The 18,334-nt window shown below is 40.9% G+C and overlaps 1 protein-coding gene across 3 annotated transcripts in view; it reads right to left on the reverse strand.

Annotated features, from left to right (window-relative positions):
- Positions 1-18,334, reverse strand: part of col4a4 (collagen, type IV, alpha 4) — a 150,963-nt gene that overhangs the window by 37,610 nt on the left and 95,019 nt on the right. For all 3 annotated transcript variants that reach the window (XM_064984108.1, XM_064984109.1, XM_064984107.1), the window contains 8 exons: positions 17,060-17,243; positions 16,695-16,763; positions 15,161-15,268; positions 5,439-5,657; positions 5,014-5,175; positions 4,718-4,885; positions 4,365-4,508; positions 3,989-4,096 (listed from right to left, as the gene is read on the reverse strand). In XM_064984108.1, coding sequence (XP_064840180.1) covers positions 3,989-4,096; positions 4,365-4,508; positions 4,718-4,885; positions 5,014-5,175; positions 5,439-5,657; positions 15,161-15,268; positions 16,695-16,763; positions 17,060-17,243 — 1,162 coding nt within the window. The remainder of the gene's footprint in view (positions 1-3,988; positions 4,097-4,364; positions 4,509-4,717; positions 4,886-5,013; positions 5,176-5,438; positions 5,658-15,160; positions 15,269-16,694; positions 16,764-17,059; positions 17,244-18,334) is intronic.

Genomic DNA, 18,334 nt, shown 5'->3' on the forward strand with positions numbered 1-18,334 from the left:
ATTTCGCTACACTCGCATTAACATCTTCTAAACATGTGTATGTGACCAATAACATTAGATTTGATAGAGTTCTTAGGCACAGGGAGGATTGTGGTCAATATCCCATCACATGTCTACAATTCTAAATCCATGTGTATGTGTGTGTAGAGTGCTTGTCTTATCATGTGTACATGTGTCTGTGCCTGTGTGTGTGACTCTTCACAGTCCCTGCTGTTTCATACGGTGCATTTTTATCTGCTTCATAAAACTGATTCTACTGCTTGCATGAGTTAACTAGTGGAATATAGATCCATGTAGCCATCGCTCTATGTAGTTTGTAGTACTGCACGCTTCCCATAGTCTGTTCTTGACTTGGGGATTGTGAAGAGACCTTTGGTGACATGTCTTGTGGGGTATGCATGGGTGTCAGAGCTGTGTGCTAGTAGTTTAAACAGACAACTCAGTGCATTCCGCTTGTCAACACTTCTTACAAAAACAAGTAGTGATGAAGTCAATCCCTCCTCCACTTTGAGCCACCAGAGATGTACCTGCATATTATTAATGTTAACTCTCCGTGTACATTTAAGGGCCAGCCGTGCTGCCCTGTTCTAAGCCAATTGTAATTTTCCTAAGTCTCTCTTTGTGGCACCTGACCACACGACTGAACAGTAGTCCAGGTGCAACCAAACTAGAGCCTGTAGGACCTGCCTTGTTGATAGTGTTGTTAAAAAGGCAGAGCCATTCCAGTGTTAGCTGTGCCACTAGAGATACTGGGTTTGAGTCCAGGCTCTGTCGCAGCCGGCCACGACCATGGGGCGGCGCACAACTGGCCCTGCGTCATCCGGGTTATGGAGGATTTGACCGGCCGGGACGTCCTTGTCCCATCACACTTTAGCAACTCCTTGTGGTGGGCTGGGCGCATGCATGCCTACTTTGGTCACCAGGTATACGGTCTTTCCTCTGACATATTGGTACTATTAGATCCTGGGTGAAGGGAGCAGTGTGTACGGGAGTTGCAGCGATGGGACAAGACTGTAACTACCAATTATATCATATGATTATATATTATATAATTATATCATGAAATTGGGGAGAAAAATTGTAAACTTAATCTATATGCGGATGATACTATTATGTATGCTATTGCCCCGACTGTTGATGTGGCTGCGTAAAAACTACAGTCAGATTTTATAACTATGCAGGAATCCCTTGTTGATTTAAAACTTGTGCTTAATATGGGCAAAACTAAATACAGGTTGTTTTTAAACATTTGTAAGAATGTTTCTGATGAACTACATGTTCACTCATTAGGTGGCTCTCCAATCGAATGTGTTCCCGCATATAAATACTTAGGCATTTGGATTGATATGGATTTGATGTTTAAAAAAAACATACAGATGAGCTGGTTAAGAAGCTAAGATTTAAAGTTGGCTTTTTCCTACAGAAACAGATAGTGCCTTTTTCTAAGCAGTATGAAGCAGATTATTCAGCTTTTTTTGAAGTATAGAGACCTGAGTTGCATAACCAGTTCCCAGGATTGGTTAACTCTTGAGGTTCCTAGGGTTTACACCCAGCTAGGTGAATCTGCTTTTAGTTTTAATGCACCGTATTGCTGGAACAACATTTTTAAAACATTTCATCTTGATGTTCTGGTGCCGTTCGGGCAATTTAAAGTATTGAGTGGGGACTTATTTGTGGAGGAATGTAACTTTTTTCTGGGTGATTTGTGATATGTGTCTGTTTCCCATGTCTGTTTTTGTATTTTAATGTATATACAGTATACAGTACCAGTCAAAAGTTTGGACACACCTACTCACTTCAGGGGTTTTCTTTATTTTTCACTATTTTCTACATTGTAGAATAATATTGAAGACATCAAAACTATGAAATAACACATATGGAATCATGCAGTAAACAAAAAAGTGTAAAACAAATCAAAATATATTTTATATTTGAGGATCTTCAAAGTAGCCACCCTTTGCCTTTATGAGAGCTTTGCACACTCTTGGCATTCTCTCAACCAGCTTAATGAGGTAGTCACCTGGAATGTTTAATTTCAATTAAAAAAGTTAATTTGTGGAATTTCTTTCACTTTTAATGCAATCAGTTGTGTTGTGACAAGGTAGGTGTGGTATACAGAAGATAGCCCTAGTTGGCAAAAGTCCATATTATGGCAAGAACAGCTCAAATAAGCAAAGAGAAATTAATATGTAAAACTTCTTCAAGTGCAGTCGCAAAAACCCCTCAAGCGACATGATGAAATTGGCTCTCATGAGGACCGCCACAGGAAAGGAAGACACACCTCAGCTGCAGAGGACAAGTTCATTAGAGTTACCAGAATCAGAAATTGCAGCCCAAATAAATACTCTACAGAGCTCAAGTAACAGACACATCTCAACATCAACTGTTCAGAGGAGACTGTGTGAATCAGGTATTCATTTTTATTTTTTATTTTTTTTAAATGTATTTTAGTTGGCAAGTCAGTTAAGAACACATTCTTATTTACAAGGATGGCCTATCCCGGCCAAACCCTAACCTGGACGACACTGGGCCAATTATGCACTGCCCTATGGGACTCCCAATCAAAGTGTGATACAGCCTGGAATCGATGTAGGGTCTGTAGTGTCACCTCTAGCACTGAGATGCAGTGCCTTAGAGCGCTACGCCACACGAAAGCCCAAAGAAAACACTACTAAAGGACAGCAATGGACATTAGACCGGTGGACATTTGTCCTATAGTCTGATGAGTCCAAATATGAGAGTTCTGGTTTGACCGCCGTGTCTTTGTGAGACGCAGAGTAGGTGAACGGATGATCTCCACATGTGTAGTTCCCACCGTGAAGCATGGAGGAGGTGGTGTGATGGGTGGGGGTGCTTTGCTGGTGACATTGTCAGTGATTTATTTAGAATTCAAGGCACTCTGCAGCGATATGCCATACCATCTGGTTTGCGCTTAGAGGTATTATGATTTGTTTTTCAACAGGATAATGACCCAACACAACTCCAGGCTGTGTAAGGGCTATTTGACCAAGAAGGAGGGTGATGGAGTGCTGCATCAGATGATCTGTTATCCACAATCACCCGACCTCAACCCAATTGATGGTTTGGGATGAGTTGGACCACAGAGTGAAGGAAAAGTAGCCAACAAGTGCTCAGCATTTGTGGGAACTCCTTCAAGACTGTTGGAAAAACATTCCAGGTGAAGCTTGTTGAGAGAATACCAAGAGTGTACAAAGCTGTCATCAAGGGAAAAGGTGGCTACTTTGAATTATCTAAAAAATAAAATACATTTTGATTTGTTTAACACTTTTTAGGTTAGGTGCACTTCAGATAATAGATGGCATCATGAGGGAGTAAAATTATGTGGATATATTGAAGCAACATCTCAAGACATCAGTCAGGAAGTTAAAGCTTGGTCGTAAATGGGTCTTCCAAATGGACAATGAACCCAAGCATACTTCCAAATTGACAAAATGGCTTAAAGACAACAAAGTCAAGTTATTGGAGTGGCCATCACAAAGCCCTGACCTCAATCCTATAGGAAATTCGTGGGTCGAACTGAAAAAGCATGTGCGATCAAGGAGGCCTACAAACCTGACTCAGTTAGACCAGCTCTGTCAGGAGGAATGGGCCAAAATTCTATCAATGTTTTGTGGTAAGCTTGTGGAAGGCTACCCGAAAAGTTTGACCCGTTATACAATTTAAAGGCAATGCTACCAAATACTAGTTGAGTGTATGTAAACTTCCGACTTCAACTCTATGTAAATTAGACATTTCTGTATTTCATATTCAATGAATTTGCAAAAATGTCTAAAAACATGTTTTCACTTTGTCAATATGGAGTATTCTGTGTAGTAGATGGGTGAGAGAAAAACATACATTTAATCCATTTTGAATTCAGGCTGTAAAAAAGCAAAATGTGGAATAAGTCAAGGGGTATGAATAATTTCTAAAGGAACTGTATATTAACACTAGTGAGATTACATGTTGATTGTAGCCTTTCTCTCACCTCTTGGACCAGTGAAGCCATCCAGACCTGGGGGTTCGGGAGCTCCTGGTTGTCCTTTGATCGGAATGAAGTTGGTGTCTCCTGTGTCTCCGGGGGCACCTTTTCTACCTGGAACAGATGGAAAAGTTAGACCATCTCTCTTACAATCACATCTCTACAAATATTGCACAGTAGAATAATAAATGTATGCTATTTGAATGTATTTTTGCCTACTTGCTGCAACGCAACTAGGGGGATATTGAAGATTCTCAACTGCTCTCCAATGTTATGCAAAAATGGTGCGTCTACAACCTCTTGATCAGAGACATTGTTTTAACGAGCACTGCATAAAAATAATGTTATGCGTATGATTTCTATGTTGACTTTATTCACATACCCTTTTCTCCTTTGAGGCCCTCATCTCCTGGTAAGCCTCGTTGTCCGTCAAAGCCCCTCTCTCCTTTCCTTCCCGGGGATCCTAGTGCTCCACTCCTTCCTGGACCACCAACTGACCCATCCCTACCAGGTACCCCTATTATACCTGAACACAGGACGCCATATTGGATATCAGCTCAGCTCTGGCTGCACACATAGGACATCATGGATGCTAATGCTAATGTTTGCTGCATTGGCTGGGACCCCAGATGTCCCCATAGATTACGTTCCAATGTCCATACTTGCAAACCACTTAGAATGTTAATTCGTACTACTTTTCATAGACTATGTAGAGTGATTTGGTGTCCCTCTCACCTTTCTGCCCTTGAGCCCCGGGTATGCCAGGGTCTCCTAATGGCCCCACGGGGCCCTGGGCTCCAAGGTACCCAGGAAACCCTGGAGAGCCCGGTTTCCCTGCAGCTCCTTTAGGACCCGTGCCGGACAGACCCTCCTCTCCGTTATCACCCTTCTCGCCTGCGTAACCTGACACACACACACACAGAATTATGATATTACCCAATGAGGCAGACCTAAAAATAAATTCCCTACCACGCACACAAGTTTTTATTTTCTTTCTGATTTGAAAAGCTGCTATTGTCAGTAGGACCTACCTGGAGGGCCTGTGTCCCCTATTAGTCCCATGGATCCTTGTAGGCCTGGGGCCCCCTCTTCACACTGTTCAGGGGTGGGCCCTGGGGCCCCATATCTGCCTGTGGCACCACTCTCTCCCTGCTCCCCCTTCCTTCCCGGTGTACCAGGAAGCCCCGCAGCACCTAGAGAAGACAAGTCAACCCTCTCTGAGATCACACATAATGAACTAATACTTCTCAATTTTTGTGGATAGCTCCTGGTGTTTTTGGTAGTTTCAAGAAAGTTTCTGGTGTTTCTGGTAGTTTCTGGTTTCTCTGACCAGTTGGGAGGCATGTGACTGTACACATTATAAGACTGTCAGCTGTAATATGCAACACACTACATCATAACTAAAGCAGACATTTCAAAATCTTGAATCAATTTCAATGTTGCTTATTGGTGGTACCTGTTAATCCGATTGGACCGGGTGGACCTGGCACTCCTTTGGGCCCCGACAGACCCAGTACACCCTTGAGGCCTATAGGTCCTGGAGCACCAGGGACAGAGTCCCCAAATGGGCCCTTCAGTCCTGGAGACCCTCGGAAGCCAGGAGAGCCGGCAGCTCCGTCGTAGCTCAGACCCTCAGCACCAGCCTCTCCAGAGTCTCCAACACACCCCACCGAGCCTGTGGTAGGGAAAGAGAGAACATGATCTAGTGTAAGCTTTAATTCAATTAAATTAACTTAAATTGTTGTGTGGAATGTTACAAGCAACAAAGCACAGTGTCTTAAGGTACGAACACACCACCAAGATTGTTGGTCTGCACGGTAGAGGGCCGTTCCTTCACTTGCTAGAACAACAGGTTTCAATGTAGAATCAGCCTGGTTGTTAACTTGACTTTGAGCTAATCAGAAAGCATGAAAGGAGCAACAACGAGAAGGAGAAAATAGGGTACTTTTGCCGGTGACATCCACCCCCTTTCATCTGCAAAACAGCTAGAATTTATCTTAACCAAAACAATACATCTGCATAAAACCTCTGGAAAAATATGGACAGTATAATAATCTAGAGCAAGTCTTAGTTATACCTTGGTTGCATATTTTACATCTAGCTAAGGAGTTTTGTGCTTGACAGAACATTATATTACGTTGATACGTTCACAAAAATTAGCTATCTAGCTTACGTTAGCTTGCTAGCTGAGCCAGTCACACTTCATATTAAATTAATGGGATGGTAAGTGCATCAAGTGCACACAATGATGAACACTAAATGTTTCCTCCATAAGCTAGCTATCTAGCCACTGTAGCTAGTAACATTAATATTAAACCAGTATCTTTAGTTAACTAGCTAGCTGGATATATATGTTGTGCAAGCTAGCAAATTACGATGTTAACTAGTAATGTTACGCAAGACACTGACACATCAAGACTTGTGTCAAAATTGCAGAGCAGTCTGATCCAAACAAAGACCTGAAGCTTATATAACGTTTCATGAAATCATGTGTTTCATATGCGATATCCCACTGATTCCGCCATGGTCTCAGTGCTTTCATCAATATCAAGTTGCTTTCAAAACACAGATCTCTGCTGGACAAATTACTAACAAATTAAGTTTGGATGTTTTTTCCTGATCAAAGCACTTGAATGGTAACACTTGAACAACACTAGTAGCTGCCATTTGGTGTTCAAATCACTTGTTTTATTTAGTATATGATAAGATTAGCCTAAATAATGCAATAGACCATGAAATGTGAACCTGGTTTTTCGATCTGAGTTTAGCTTGACCTAGCCAATGACTAACCACTGTGCCACTGTGCCTGTGTTATATCATCATCAATAGCTGCTGTGTATAACTGACCAGTAGGTGTCGGTAATGAGCATTGTGTTAAAGGCTCAGTAATTAACAGCTTTTCAGCTAAATTTGGCCTCAGAAAGCATTGCTTGCCCATAACTAATGCTAATCGTTTAGCTAACATTAGCTAGCAAGCTAGACATTTGGCTAGCTGACACTGGCAGCATGGGATAATTGAGAGTGACTTAATCATCTTGATAGTTATCTAGTTGTGACCATCTAGACAATCATCAAGGGGTTTCTACAGATTATTAGCACAGCTGGTTAGGTAACATTGGCTATATAGTAGCATGGACATGCCAAAAAAGCTTAAAGGCATATTGCGAGATGTTGTCAATTGAACCCTTTTTGTATTTACCCACAGCCAGTCATGGATGAAAATGTTATGGGTCTGCATGCAGTTTGAAAGAAGTTGCTAACTAGCATTAACGCAATTGATGACTAACATTAGCACAATGACTGGAAGTCTACAAGTACAGCAGCAATGGCTCGTGAAACTACCTTCAAATTCCTTAAAACTGAAATATCTCGCACTATCCCTTTAAAGACCCAGTGCAGTCCAAAAATATTTTCCATGTGTTTTATATATATTTCTACACCATGACGTGGGAATAATACTTTGCAATTGTGAAAATTATGATAATGAACTTTTAGTGTAAGTTAGAAAAGACCACCTGAAATGTTTTGCCTGTTTTGGTGGGATGGAGTTTTGGCATGCCTGGTGACTTCAACAGGCGGTAAATTAGGTAATAGACCAATAAGAAAGATAGTTCCAAACCTCTCTGCCAATAACAGCTAGTATTCAGTCCTAGCAAGACAGTCCAAGCAAGATTCTTGAGAAATTGCTCTTTGCTAAGAAGCATATTTTTCTTTTTGACCATTTTAATTGAAAACAATCACAGTAAGGTACTTAGTTGTTTCCCAGAATTTATCTGGTATTGACAAAAAAAAACAGCTGCATTGATCCTTTAAGAAAGAAACACTATTCCCACCTTCTGGTCTGGAGTATTTTTACTAGGCTGACGACCAAATTCTGGGTGAACACAAAAAAAGATTGACTGCCAACAATCTGGGCAGAGGTACTCCAACAGTCTTGACCAGTGGGGGTTAAGAGTTATAAGATAAGATGAAACACTCTCTGTCGAACATAGTGCATAGAATTTAAAAGGTATTTTTGGATATTACTCATCCTAATCAGACAGCTTTCTTACAAGGACAATACATTGGCGATAACATAAGACAAGTACCGGAAACAATAGAACACTGAAAAATCTGGGAAACCAGGCATGGTATTCATTGCTAGTATAACTGGAATTTATATATATATATATATATATATGGAATATTTCATTTTCGGAAAATCTCTTACACAATGGGTTAATGGTATGTACAGTAACCCTAGGTGTAAAATAGTAAATAATGGCTGCTTCTCAGAAAGAACTAAACTGTAAAACATGAGTAAAACAAGGTTGTCCCCTATCGGCATATGTATTTTTTATGGCCATCGAAATATTAGCTATTCATATCAGAGCCAAAAATAATATCAAGGGGGTAGAAATCCAGGGCTTAAAAACAAAGGTGTCATTGTACATTGATAATTCATGTTTTCTTTTAAATCCACAATTTCGATCTTTTCACAGCCTCATAGAGGATTTAGATAATTTTTCTAACCTCTCTGGATTACAACCAAATGATGATGTGTACTATATTACGTATTGGATCACAAAAAACATTAAACATTTACATTACCGTGTAGATTACCAATAAAATGGTCTGATGGTGTAGTGGACATACTCGGTATTCATATCCCCCCCCCAAAAAAAATCTCACTACAATAGATTTTAATATAAATAAGATCTTGCTACCAAGGATTGGAAAATACCTGTCCATTTGTGCAAAAAATCACCATCATTAAATCTTTAGTCATTTCCTAGTTTACCTATTTGCTTATGGCCTTGCCTACACCTAGCGACTTGTTTTTTAAATTATATTAGCAAACAATTTATTTGGAACGGCAAGGCAGACAGAATTAAATGGACCTATTTACAATGCATTCGGAAGGTGTTCAGACCTCTTGACTTTATCCACATTTTGTTACGTTACAGCCTTATTATAAAATTGATATAATTGTTATTTTCCCTAATCAATGTACACACAATACCCCATAATGAACAAAGCAAAAACAGTAAAAAAAATTTTTTTGCAAATGTATTTAAAAAAAAGAAAGAAAACATTTACATAAGTATTCAGACCCTTTACTCAGTACGTTATTGAAGCACTTTTGACAGCGATTACAGCCTCGAGTCTTCTTGTGTATGATGTTACAAGTTTGGCACACCTGCATTTGGGGAGTTTCTCCCATTCTTTTGTTTCAAATATTTTTATTGAACACACACAAGAATGGTGTATAGGTTTAAAAGACAGGTCTACAATTCTTATCTAAACAGGACAGGAACAACAAGACCCAGAATTCTGGGTACAAAACAAATATTACAAAACAAGACATACAGAAAGAAAGAGGGTAGATGCCACCCCCCCCCCCCCCTCCCCCACCCCCCACTGCTCAGGTAGCGGGGACAGCAAAGCCCAAAGGTAGATTAAAATATTACAATTGAGAGAGCGTTAAAAAGTACAAATTCACAGCGCCGACTCGTCCAAGTAAGAGAGGAAAGGCTGCCAGATTTGATCAAATGTTGATAATTTATTGTTCAGAATATATCTAATTATTTCTAAGTGTACAGTATTTGCCAATTCGCTGAGCCATAATTTGGTAGAAACAACAAGATTTTTTTTTTTTGCCGAAATGAGACTGTAAGAGATTAGTTGTTTTTGGGGTTTGGTTAATCCGTTTAGGGAATCAGACACTCCCAGGATTATCAGAAGCAGGTCTGGGTCTATTGAAGTCTCCAGAACTTCAGAGAGGATCCTAAAAGTTCCACACCAATAACCATACAAGCTAGAGCATAGGGCAAAGCAGTGGAGTAGTGTACCCTGCACAGCCTCGCATGTATCAGGAAATATCCTATGCAGTTTAGTTTTGGAATAGTGTAATCTGTGTAATACCTTGAATTGTATGAGACGATGTCTGGAGTTAATGGAGCATGTGTGTATATACTCCAAGCTCTCTTCCCAGTCTGCCACCGAAATGTCAGTCCCTAGTTCTTCCTCCCATTTTGCCTTAATGGCATCTGTAGAAGGTGTGCTAACAGATTGAAAAGTGTCATGTAGATGCTATATCAGTTTGTCTGAGGTGGGACATCTTTTTATGCATCCGTCAAACATGGAAGGTTTAGCATTCCCAAATGTTGGGAGGTGTTTTCTAACAGTCTCTAAATTGTAGGTATCTGAAAAAGTTACTTCTGGGAAGATTATAAATTTCCCTCAACAACTCAAAGGAAACAAAGGTCCCTTCTATATATAACTCCCCTATGGTACTCGCTCAAAAGTGTTATCAAGGTTAGAGGGGGAAAAGGAGGGATTCCTGGCGACAGGGAGCATGAATGACATTGGACTAAACTCAAAGTGGACTTTCATTTGCTTCCAGATTCGAGCTGTGCTATGTATAATAGGATTGTTACGATAAAGTGACATCTCCAGATTGACAGGCGACAAAATCACAGCCCCAATACAGAAGGGGTGACACTCCTCACGCTCCATACTAAGCCAGCTGGATGGCTGAAGTGCGTCATCCAGCAAAAACGTAACAGCGCGAAGGTTAGCAGCCCAGTAATAAAATATAACATTTGGGAGAGACAATCCTCCTTCCATCTTGGATTTACAGAGGTGTTTTTTTTATACCTATCCTGTGTGTTTTATAATCCCAGATGAAAGGATTGATAATTTAGTCCAGTTGTTTATGAAAGTATTTAGGTATGAATACTGGCATGTTCTGGTATAGGTAGAGCAGTTGTGGAAGAAAGACCATTTTAATGGCATTAATTCTTCTGAGCAGAGAAATTGGGAGAGTTCTCCAAAATTGTATGTTTGCCTTGAGTTTTTGCATCAGAGGGGAAATAGTAAGGAGTAACTTTGGTAACTACAATTCCTAGGTAGATACATTTTTCTGAAGATAACTTAACTGGGAGATGTTCTAGCCAGGAGGTATTCTGTATCCTGAGAAGGTACCAAACAAATTAATCACATCAAGAATATCTGGAATACTAGCCTGGTGTTCTGTTACATAGAGGAGAATGTCATCTGCGTATAGGGAAATCTTATTTATCCTTAGTATTATAGCCGTGTATTGCTGCATGAGATCTAATCGCCTGAGCGAGAGGTTCAATAATTAGGGAGAAGAGCATAGGCGACAGCGCACAATCTTGCCTTGTCCCTCAGTAAAGGTCAAATCGGGTCGACAATGATTGGTTAGTGAGTATTCTCGCACAGGGGTTCCTATATAAAAGCTGGGTCTAATTTATGAACCTTGAATAGATAGGGCCGCTCACTTGGTCAAAGGCCTTTTCGGCGTCAAGAGATATAAGGGCAAGGTCCACGTTGGGTAACCTCTGAGAATACATAATGTTGAAGAGGCGCCTGAGATTGAAGAATGAGTTTCTGTTATGGATAAAGACGGTCTGGTCCGAATGGACCAATTTGCCAATTAAAGTGGTAAACCTGTTAGCCAGAGTTTTTGCTAAAATCTTTTGGTCTGTATTAAGGAGAGATATTGGTCTGTATCACCCTACCTTTTCCGGATCTTTACCCGTCTTATGTATAACTGTAATGAACGCTTGTCCAAAGTAGATGGGAGAACTCCATCCTCATTGGCCTGAACCAACATTTTGTGCAGGTAGGGAGAGAGCATGTTGCTGAATGTTTTATAGAATTCACCAGGGTATCCATCTGGGCCTGGGGTCTTGCCACTCTTTGGAGATTTAATTGTTTCTCAAATTTCTTCAAGAGATATTTCCTTATTCAGGAAGTTAGAATCTTCCTGGTTCAGGGCAGGAAGATTACAATCCTCCAAAAAGTATTGCAATAATTAAGGGGTTAGGATACGCTTTAGATGTATATAGAGTCTCATAAAACTGACGGAATCTGTCATTGATGTCTTTGGGGGAAGAGAGTAATTCCCCAGATGCAGATTTAAATGTGTGAATCATTCGGTCACTCAGCATTTTTCCAAAGTTGTCTGGCGAGTAATTTGCGTGGTTTGTCACCAAACTCAAAATATTTTTGCTTGGCATAGAGAAAAGTTTTAGCAATATTAGCTGAGAGAATCTGATTATATTCAAATTTTAAAGAGGTATTCTTTTTATGTTTCTCCATAGATGGATGGCTAGCATTCTCCCTATCCAGTAAGTGAATTTGTCCCTCCAGTTCTTCCAGTTTTCCTCTGTTTTGCCTACTCCTGGTAGTCTAAAAGGAGATGATACAGCCTCTCAAATAAACCTTCAGTGTTCCCCACAATAATGCTGGGGAAGTCTCTGTGTTGTCATTGGTATGAAAGAAAAATGTAATTTGGTCTTTAAGATGTTCACAGGATGAGTGGACTGTGATCTGAGTTATAATACCATCATACCTCACATTACAGGTATAGGGGTGTAGTTTAGCATCAACCAAAATGTAGTCAATTCGAGTGTAAACATTGTAAACGTGAGAGTAAAAGGAGTATTCCCTACTCGTAGGGTTAGCGATCCTCCATATATCAAATAAATTATAATTTTTTATGTAGGTATTCAAGAATTCGCTTGAATAGGAGGTAGGGTTTGGCCGGGTAGAGGATCTATCCAAATATTGGTCTAGCACACAGTTAAGGTCCCCTCCAATGACCAGGTTAGTATGGGAGATATCTGGAATCAGGGCAAGGACTCTTTTGAAAAAAGGTTGCCCCTCATTTGAGCTTTGCGCAGGATAAGATCCTTGGTCTTGAAACTGTGACAACAGATGATTATTGGGCGAGGACGTTGGCCCGGTCCAGGCACTGGGACAAGGGCGCGATGTACATGGTCCAGCTGGGGATCCGAAGCCAAAAAATCCGATCCCATTGCATCCTTCAATAGCTTGGCGAAGAAGTCGGTGGTGACGAGAGCCCGCCTCCACCCCCTCTGCCAGACCAACAACGCGAAGGTTATTACGTCTGGATCGGCCCTTCAGGTCAACCACTTTCACAGAAAGCCTCTGTACACTATCCTGCAATGACGTGCATAGCTTCTCTAACTCGTCAATCTCAAGGCCTTCTTAAGGTCCACAATACTCTGGCCCTGCAAAGTGACCGTTCGAATGATGCTCTCAATTTTGGTGTCCAGTTCAGCAATAGTAGCCTTAAGATCCTCAGCTAAAGCAACACGTAGTTCTCCAAAAGCCCAGGTAAGTTCTGTAAGTGTTACGTTGTTGCCTGTGCCTTCCGCCATGTCTGTCTAGTTGTTTAGTCGGGAGTAGCCCTCCAATGTGGATTTATTGTCCTTTGGTCTCTTATTACTCGGCATTTTCACATAGAAAGTTACAATCTTGTATTAGAAAGAAACGTTTGTTGTAAAAAGGGCCATAAAGTAGGTTAAGTTAGATTATTTCGCAAGAAAGTTGCAGGAGCCTCTCAAACACAGCCGTTCACTCCAACATATTAGCTCTGCTCCGAGTTTCTCCCATTCTTTGCAGATCCTCTCATGCTCTGTCAGATTGGATTGGAAGCATCGCTATACAGCTATTTTCAGGTCTCGCCAGAGATGTTCAATCGGGTTCAAGTGTGGGCTCTGAGTGGGACACTCAAGGACATTTAGAGACTTGTCTAGAAGCCACTCCTGCATTGTCTTGGCTGTGTGCTTAGGGTCATTGTCCTGTTGGAAGGTGAACCTTCGCCCGAGTCTGAGGTCCTGAGTGCTCTGGAGACGGTTTTTATCAAGGATCTCTCTGTACTTTGCTCCTTTCATATTTCCCTCGGTCCTAAATAGTCTCCCAGTCCCTGCAGCTGAAAAACATCCCCACAGCATGATGCTGCCACCACCATGCTTCACCGTAGGGATGGTGCCAGGTTTTCTCCAGACGTATCACTTGGCATTCAGGCCAAATAGTTCAATATTGGTTTAATCAGACCAGAGAATCTTGTTTCTTATGGTCTGAGAGTCCTTTAGTTGCCTTTTGGCAAACTCCAAGCAGGCTGTCATGTACCTTTTAATGAGGAGTTACTTCTGTCTGGCCACTCTACCATAAATGCCTGATTGGTGGAGTACTGCAGAAATGGTTGTCCTTCTGGAAGGTTCTCCCATCTCCACAGAGGAACTCTGGAGCTCTGTCAGAGTGACCATCGGGTTCTTGGTCACCTCCCTGACCAAGACCATTTCCCCACGATTGCTCAGTTTGGCTGGGTGGCCAACTCTAGGAAGAGTCTTGGTGGTTCCAAACTTCTTCCTTTTAAGAATGATGGAGGCCACTGTGTTCTTGGGGACATTCAATGCTGCAGACAATTTTTGGTACACTTCCCCAGATCGGAGCCTCGACACAATCCTGTTTCAGAGCTCTACGGAAAATTCCTTCGACAGCAGTGCTTGGTTTTTGCTCTGACATGTACTGTCAACTGTGGAACTTTATATAGACAGGTGTGTGCCTTTCCAAATCATGTCCAATCAATTTAATTTACCACAGGTGGACTCCAATCAAGTTGTAGAAACATCTCATCTCATCAATCAAAACAGGATGTACCCGAGCTCAATTTCGAGTCTCATAGCAAAGGGCATGAATACTTATGTAAATAAGGTATTTCTGATTTTAATTTTTATACATTTGCAAACATTTCTAAAAACCTATTTTCGCTTTGTCATTATGGGGTATTGTGTGTAGATTGATGACATTTGTTTTTATTTAATCCATTTTAGAATAAGGCTGTAATGTAACAAAATGTGAAAAAAGGGAAGGGGTCTGAATACTTTCCGAATGCACTGTAAAGGGGGGATTGGAAATGATGCAGACAATTACATTGATGGAAGCCACATATTATCTGAATTTTAAAGCCGATCTACCACCTATAAAAAAAATAGTATGACTGGTAACCTAGCGGTTGGGCCAGTAAGCGAAAAGATCGCTAGTTCGAATCCTTGAGCCAACTATGTGAAGAATCTGCCATTGTGCCCTTGAGCAAGGCACTTAACCCTGATTACTCCAGGTTCGCTGTCAATAATGTCTCATTCCTAGCTGAGACCCCATCATCTAAGGGTGTCTCAGGGATATACAAAAACACTTGTACATGCATTGAAACAAGAAAAATATAAGTACCCCCTATTTGTGATATGTTTGAGGTTTTACAATGGCGACAATCTCTAGTGAGTAAATCAGAATGGAGAGAAGGCACTTAATCAGGCAGTAATATTCTCTAATGGTAAAAAACATTTATCATATTTCTACCTATGGGTCCAGGTGGGCCAGACAGCCCAAAGTCTCCTTTCTCTCCCTTCACCCCGTCTGGGCCCACAGCTCCAAGATACCCTGGGGGTCCTGACTCTCCGTTCAGCCCTAGACAAAAAAGGAGAAATGTGTCACACCATGTTCAGTGCCAACCTGTTTTGAGAGTTAGTGTCTGTTATTATAAATTAAGTGTATATTCAACTGGCATACTCAACCCATACCATTCAACCTGTACCATTCAATCTGGCACATTTCTCCTTGCTCACTGTTAGAACACGTGACAAGATTATCACAATGAAATAAGTCTGATGAATTATTTTTGCCCAACCCCTGCTAGTTTGAGAAACAGACGCCTCACAAGTCCTCATCTGGCAGCTTCATTAAATAGCACCAGCAGTTGCAAAGAAAAAAACATATCTCAGACTGGCCAATAAAAAGAAAAAATTAAGATGGACAAAATAACACAGATACTGAACAGAGGAAATCTGCCTAAAAGGCCAGCATCACAGAGTTGCCTCTTCACTGTTGACGTTGAGACTGGTATTTTGCGGGTACTATTTAATGAAGCTGCCAGTTGAGGACTTGTGAGGCGTCTGTTTCTCAAACTAGACACTCTAATGTACTTGTCCTCTTGCTCAGTTGTGCACCAGGGCCTCCCACTCCTTTTCCTATTCTGGTTAGAGACAGTTTGTGCTGTTCTGTGAAGGGAGTAGTACATAGCGTTGTACTAGATCTTCAGTTTCTTGGCAATTTCTCACATGGAATAGCCTTCATTTCTCAGAACAAGAATAGACTGACGAGTTTCAGAAAAAGTGATTTGTTTCTGGCCATTTTGAGCCTGTAATCGAACCCACAAATGATCATGCTCCAGATAATCAACTAGTCTAAAGAAGGCCAGTTTTATTGCTTCTTTCAGCTGTGCTAACATAATTGCAAAAGGGTTTTCTAATGATCAATTAGCCTTTAAAAAATGATCAACTTGGATTAGCTAACAGAACGTGCTATTGGAACACAGGAGTGATGGTTGCTGATAATGGGTCTCTGTACGCCTATGTAGATATTCCATAAAATAAATCTGCCGTTTCCAGCTACAATAGTCATTTACAACATTAACAATGTCGACACTGTATTTCGGATCAATTTGATGTTATTTTAGTGGACAAAAAATGTGATTTTCTTTCAAAAACAGGGACATTTCGAAGTGACCCCAATCTTTTGAACGGTAGTGTATGAATAGAGTAATTGTTGTTTATTAACATGTTCATGCTGGGCTCATCTTCAAAATACACTGTGGTCTCATCATGACTCCCTGCTTAAATAAAGATTAAATAAAAATGGTGTTTATCCATGATAATTCTTTGTGTGTATTGTTATGTTCACATGGCTGAGGCAACTTTGTGCATTTTTTTATTGTCATATACTACTCATTAATTTATAAGACATATAGACCTGTAAGCGTGCCGAAATGCTGAGACATTAGCACAATAACAAAGTGATACTTTTCACAATGTGCTGGAGTTTCTAAAAGTTATACCTGGGCTTCCGGAATCGCCTTTCTGTCCTGGGGCACCAGGGTTACTGGGTATGCAGGGTAGGGTGTCACCTGCACAAGAGAAAGGCAGCATGGGGTAGGGTGAGGAGGACAAACAAGATGTCTTGCATAATGTTTTAAAAGCGCTTCTTATTTGTTATTTTTTGTCATGAAGGGGTGTTTCAGTTTACTCCAAGGTTGTAATTGAGTGTGCATACATGTATTTTGTTCATATACCACTCTTCATCCAGTGTAATAATACATACACAAAAATAACTAATAAATAGGTAATTTATGACCAACAGTAATGAATACTGATTTCCAACCCTGATCTGTCTTTGTGTTTCACAGACTGACAAGCTCCTTACCCCTGACTCCTTTGAGCCCAGGCGATCCCCTGAATCCTGGAGGTCCCTGGTCGCCTGGGAGTCCCCGTTCCCCCACTGCCCCAATCACATCAGGTCCTGGGGGGCCGACGGGTCCAGCAAGCCCTTTTGGCCCGTCATTACCTGGATACCCTCTCTCACCCGGGAATCCTGAGTAACTGTCACCCTGAGTGGAACCAATCAAACTTAGGCTGCATTCCAAATACAGAAAAGACACCCTCTCCCCTTAGCCCTCAAATTAAGTAGACACTTCTGATAACGTATCATGACGAATGATGAGTTGACACTTGCAGGGTGAGGGAAGAATCAATTCATTTTAAAATGGACAGCTCTTGCCAGGATATTCGTCACTCGTTCGTCCCACGGTTGTGGTTTCAGTCATCATGGAACCACTGGTAGCTGTTGTGTGTGTGCTTTATATACGCTACAGTCAATCATGATTGCATTTCGTATCTTGGTTAGAAGACAACGCATCCGCATCATCGAATACTAGCCATCTGACGATATCTGGTAAATCGAACTATCATTAGTTTTATGATATGTGTTTGTGCCTTCGTGCATTAGTAGCACAATTTCTAACTTATTTACATTCATTTTTACGACTTCTCCATATTGATGTTGGTTTTATGTTTTGGCTGACTTTTCTTAGTGGATGTACAATCATTGCGAATTGAATTATGGGATATTTCAGGCTTGTACAGAGTTGTACACTTGCTTAGCTAATTGTTTGGACCGACGGCACAGATGGCCGCGGGGATTCCTTCAAGGGCATAAGGCGAGGGTAAATGGAGGAGGGAGTGTCTTTTATGTGTTTGAAACGCAGCCTTTGACTAGATGAGTCCATACTCACAAACTTTTGCTTAGACAGGAGGTTTAGACCTTTGGTCTAAATTGGCTAGCTGCTAGATTTTCTCATAGGCAAACCTGGCATAATTAGCCACTATGCTAAGTATAACCAGCTGATCAGAATGATTGTGTCCGGTAACAAATTCCGTATCAGCCAATTTAAATCGTCTATGTTGAACCAACACTTTTTCATTAAAGCGTCCTTAAAAGAAGTCCAATGGCACATTCTGTTAATCAAAAGTGTTAGTTTTAACCCCTTTGAATTGTAGAATTACATTTATTGTTTTAGTGTGTTGAGAAGGGAAGCGCAGCCAAAATGTAGATTAAGAATGAATTTAATAAGTCTTTCTTCAACCTTGTAGACAAACACACTGCCAAGGTCTAATAATCATATTGAATAGACTATATTAC

This window comes from Oncorhynchus masou, chromosome 13 (genome assembly GCF_036934945.1).
Source record: "Oncorhynchus masou masou isolate Uvic2021 chromosome 13, UVic_Omas_1.1, whole genome shotgun sequence".
Classification (NCBI taxonomy): Eukaryota; Metazoa; Chordata; class Actinopteri; order Salmoniformes; family Salmonidae; genus Oncorhynchus; species Oncorhynchus masou.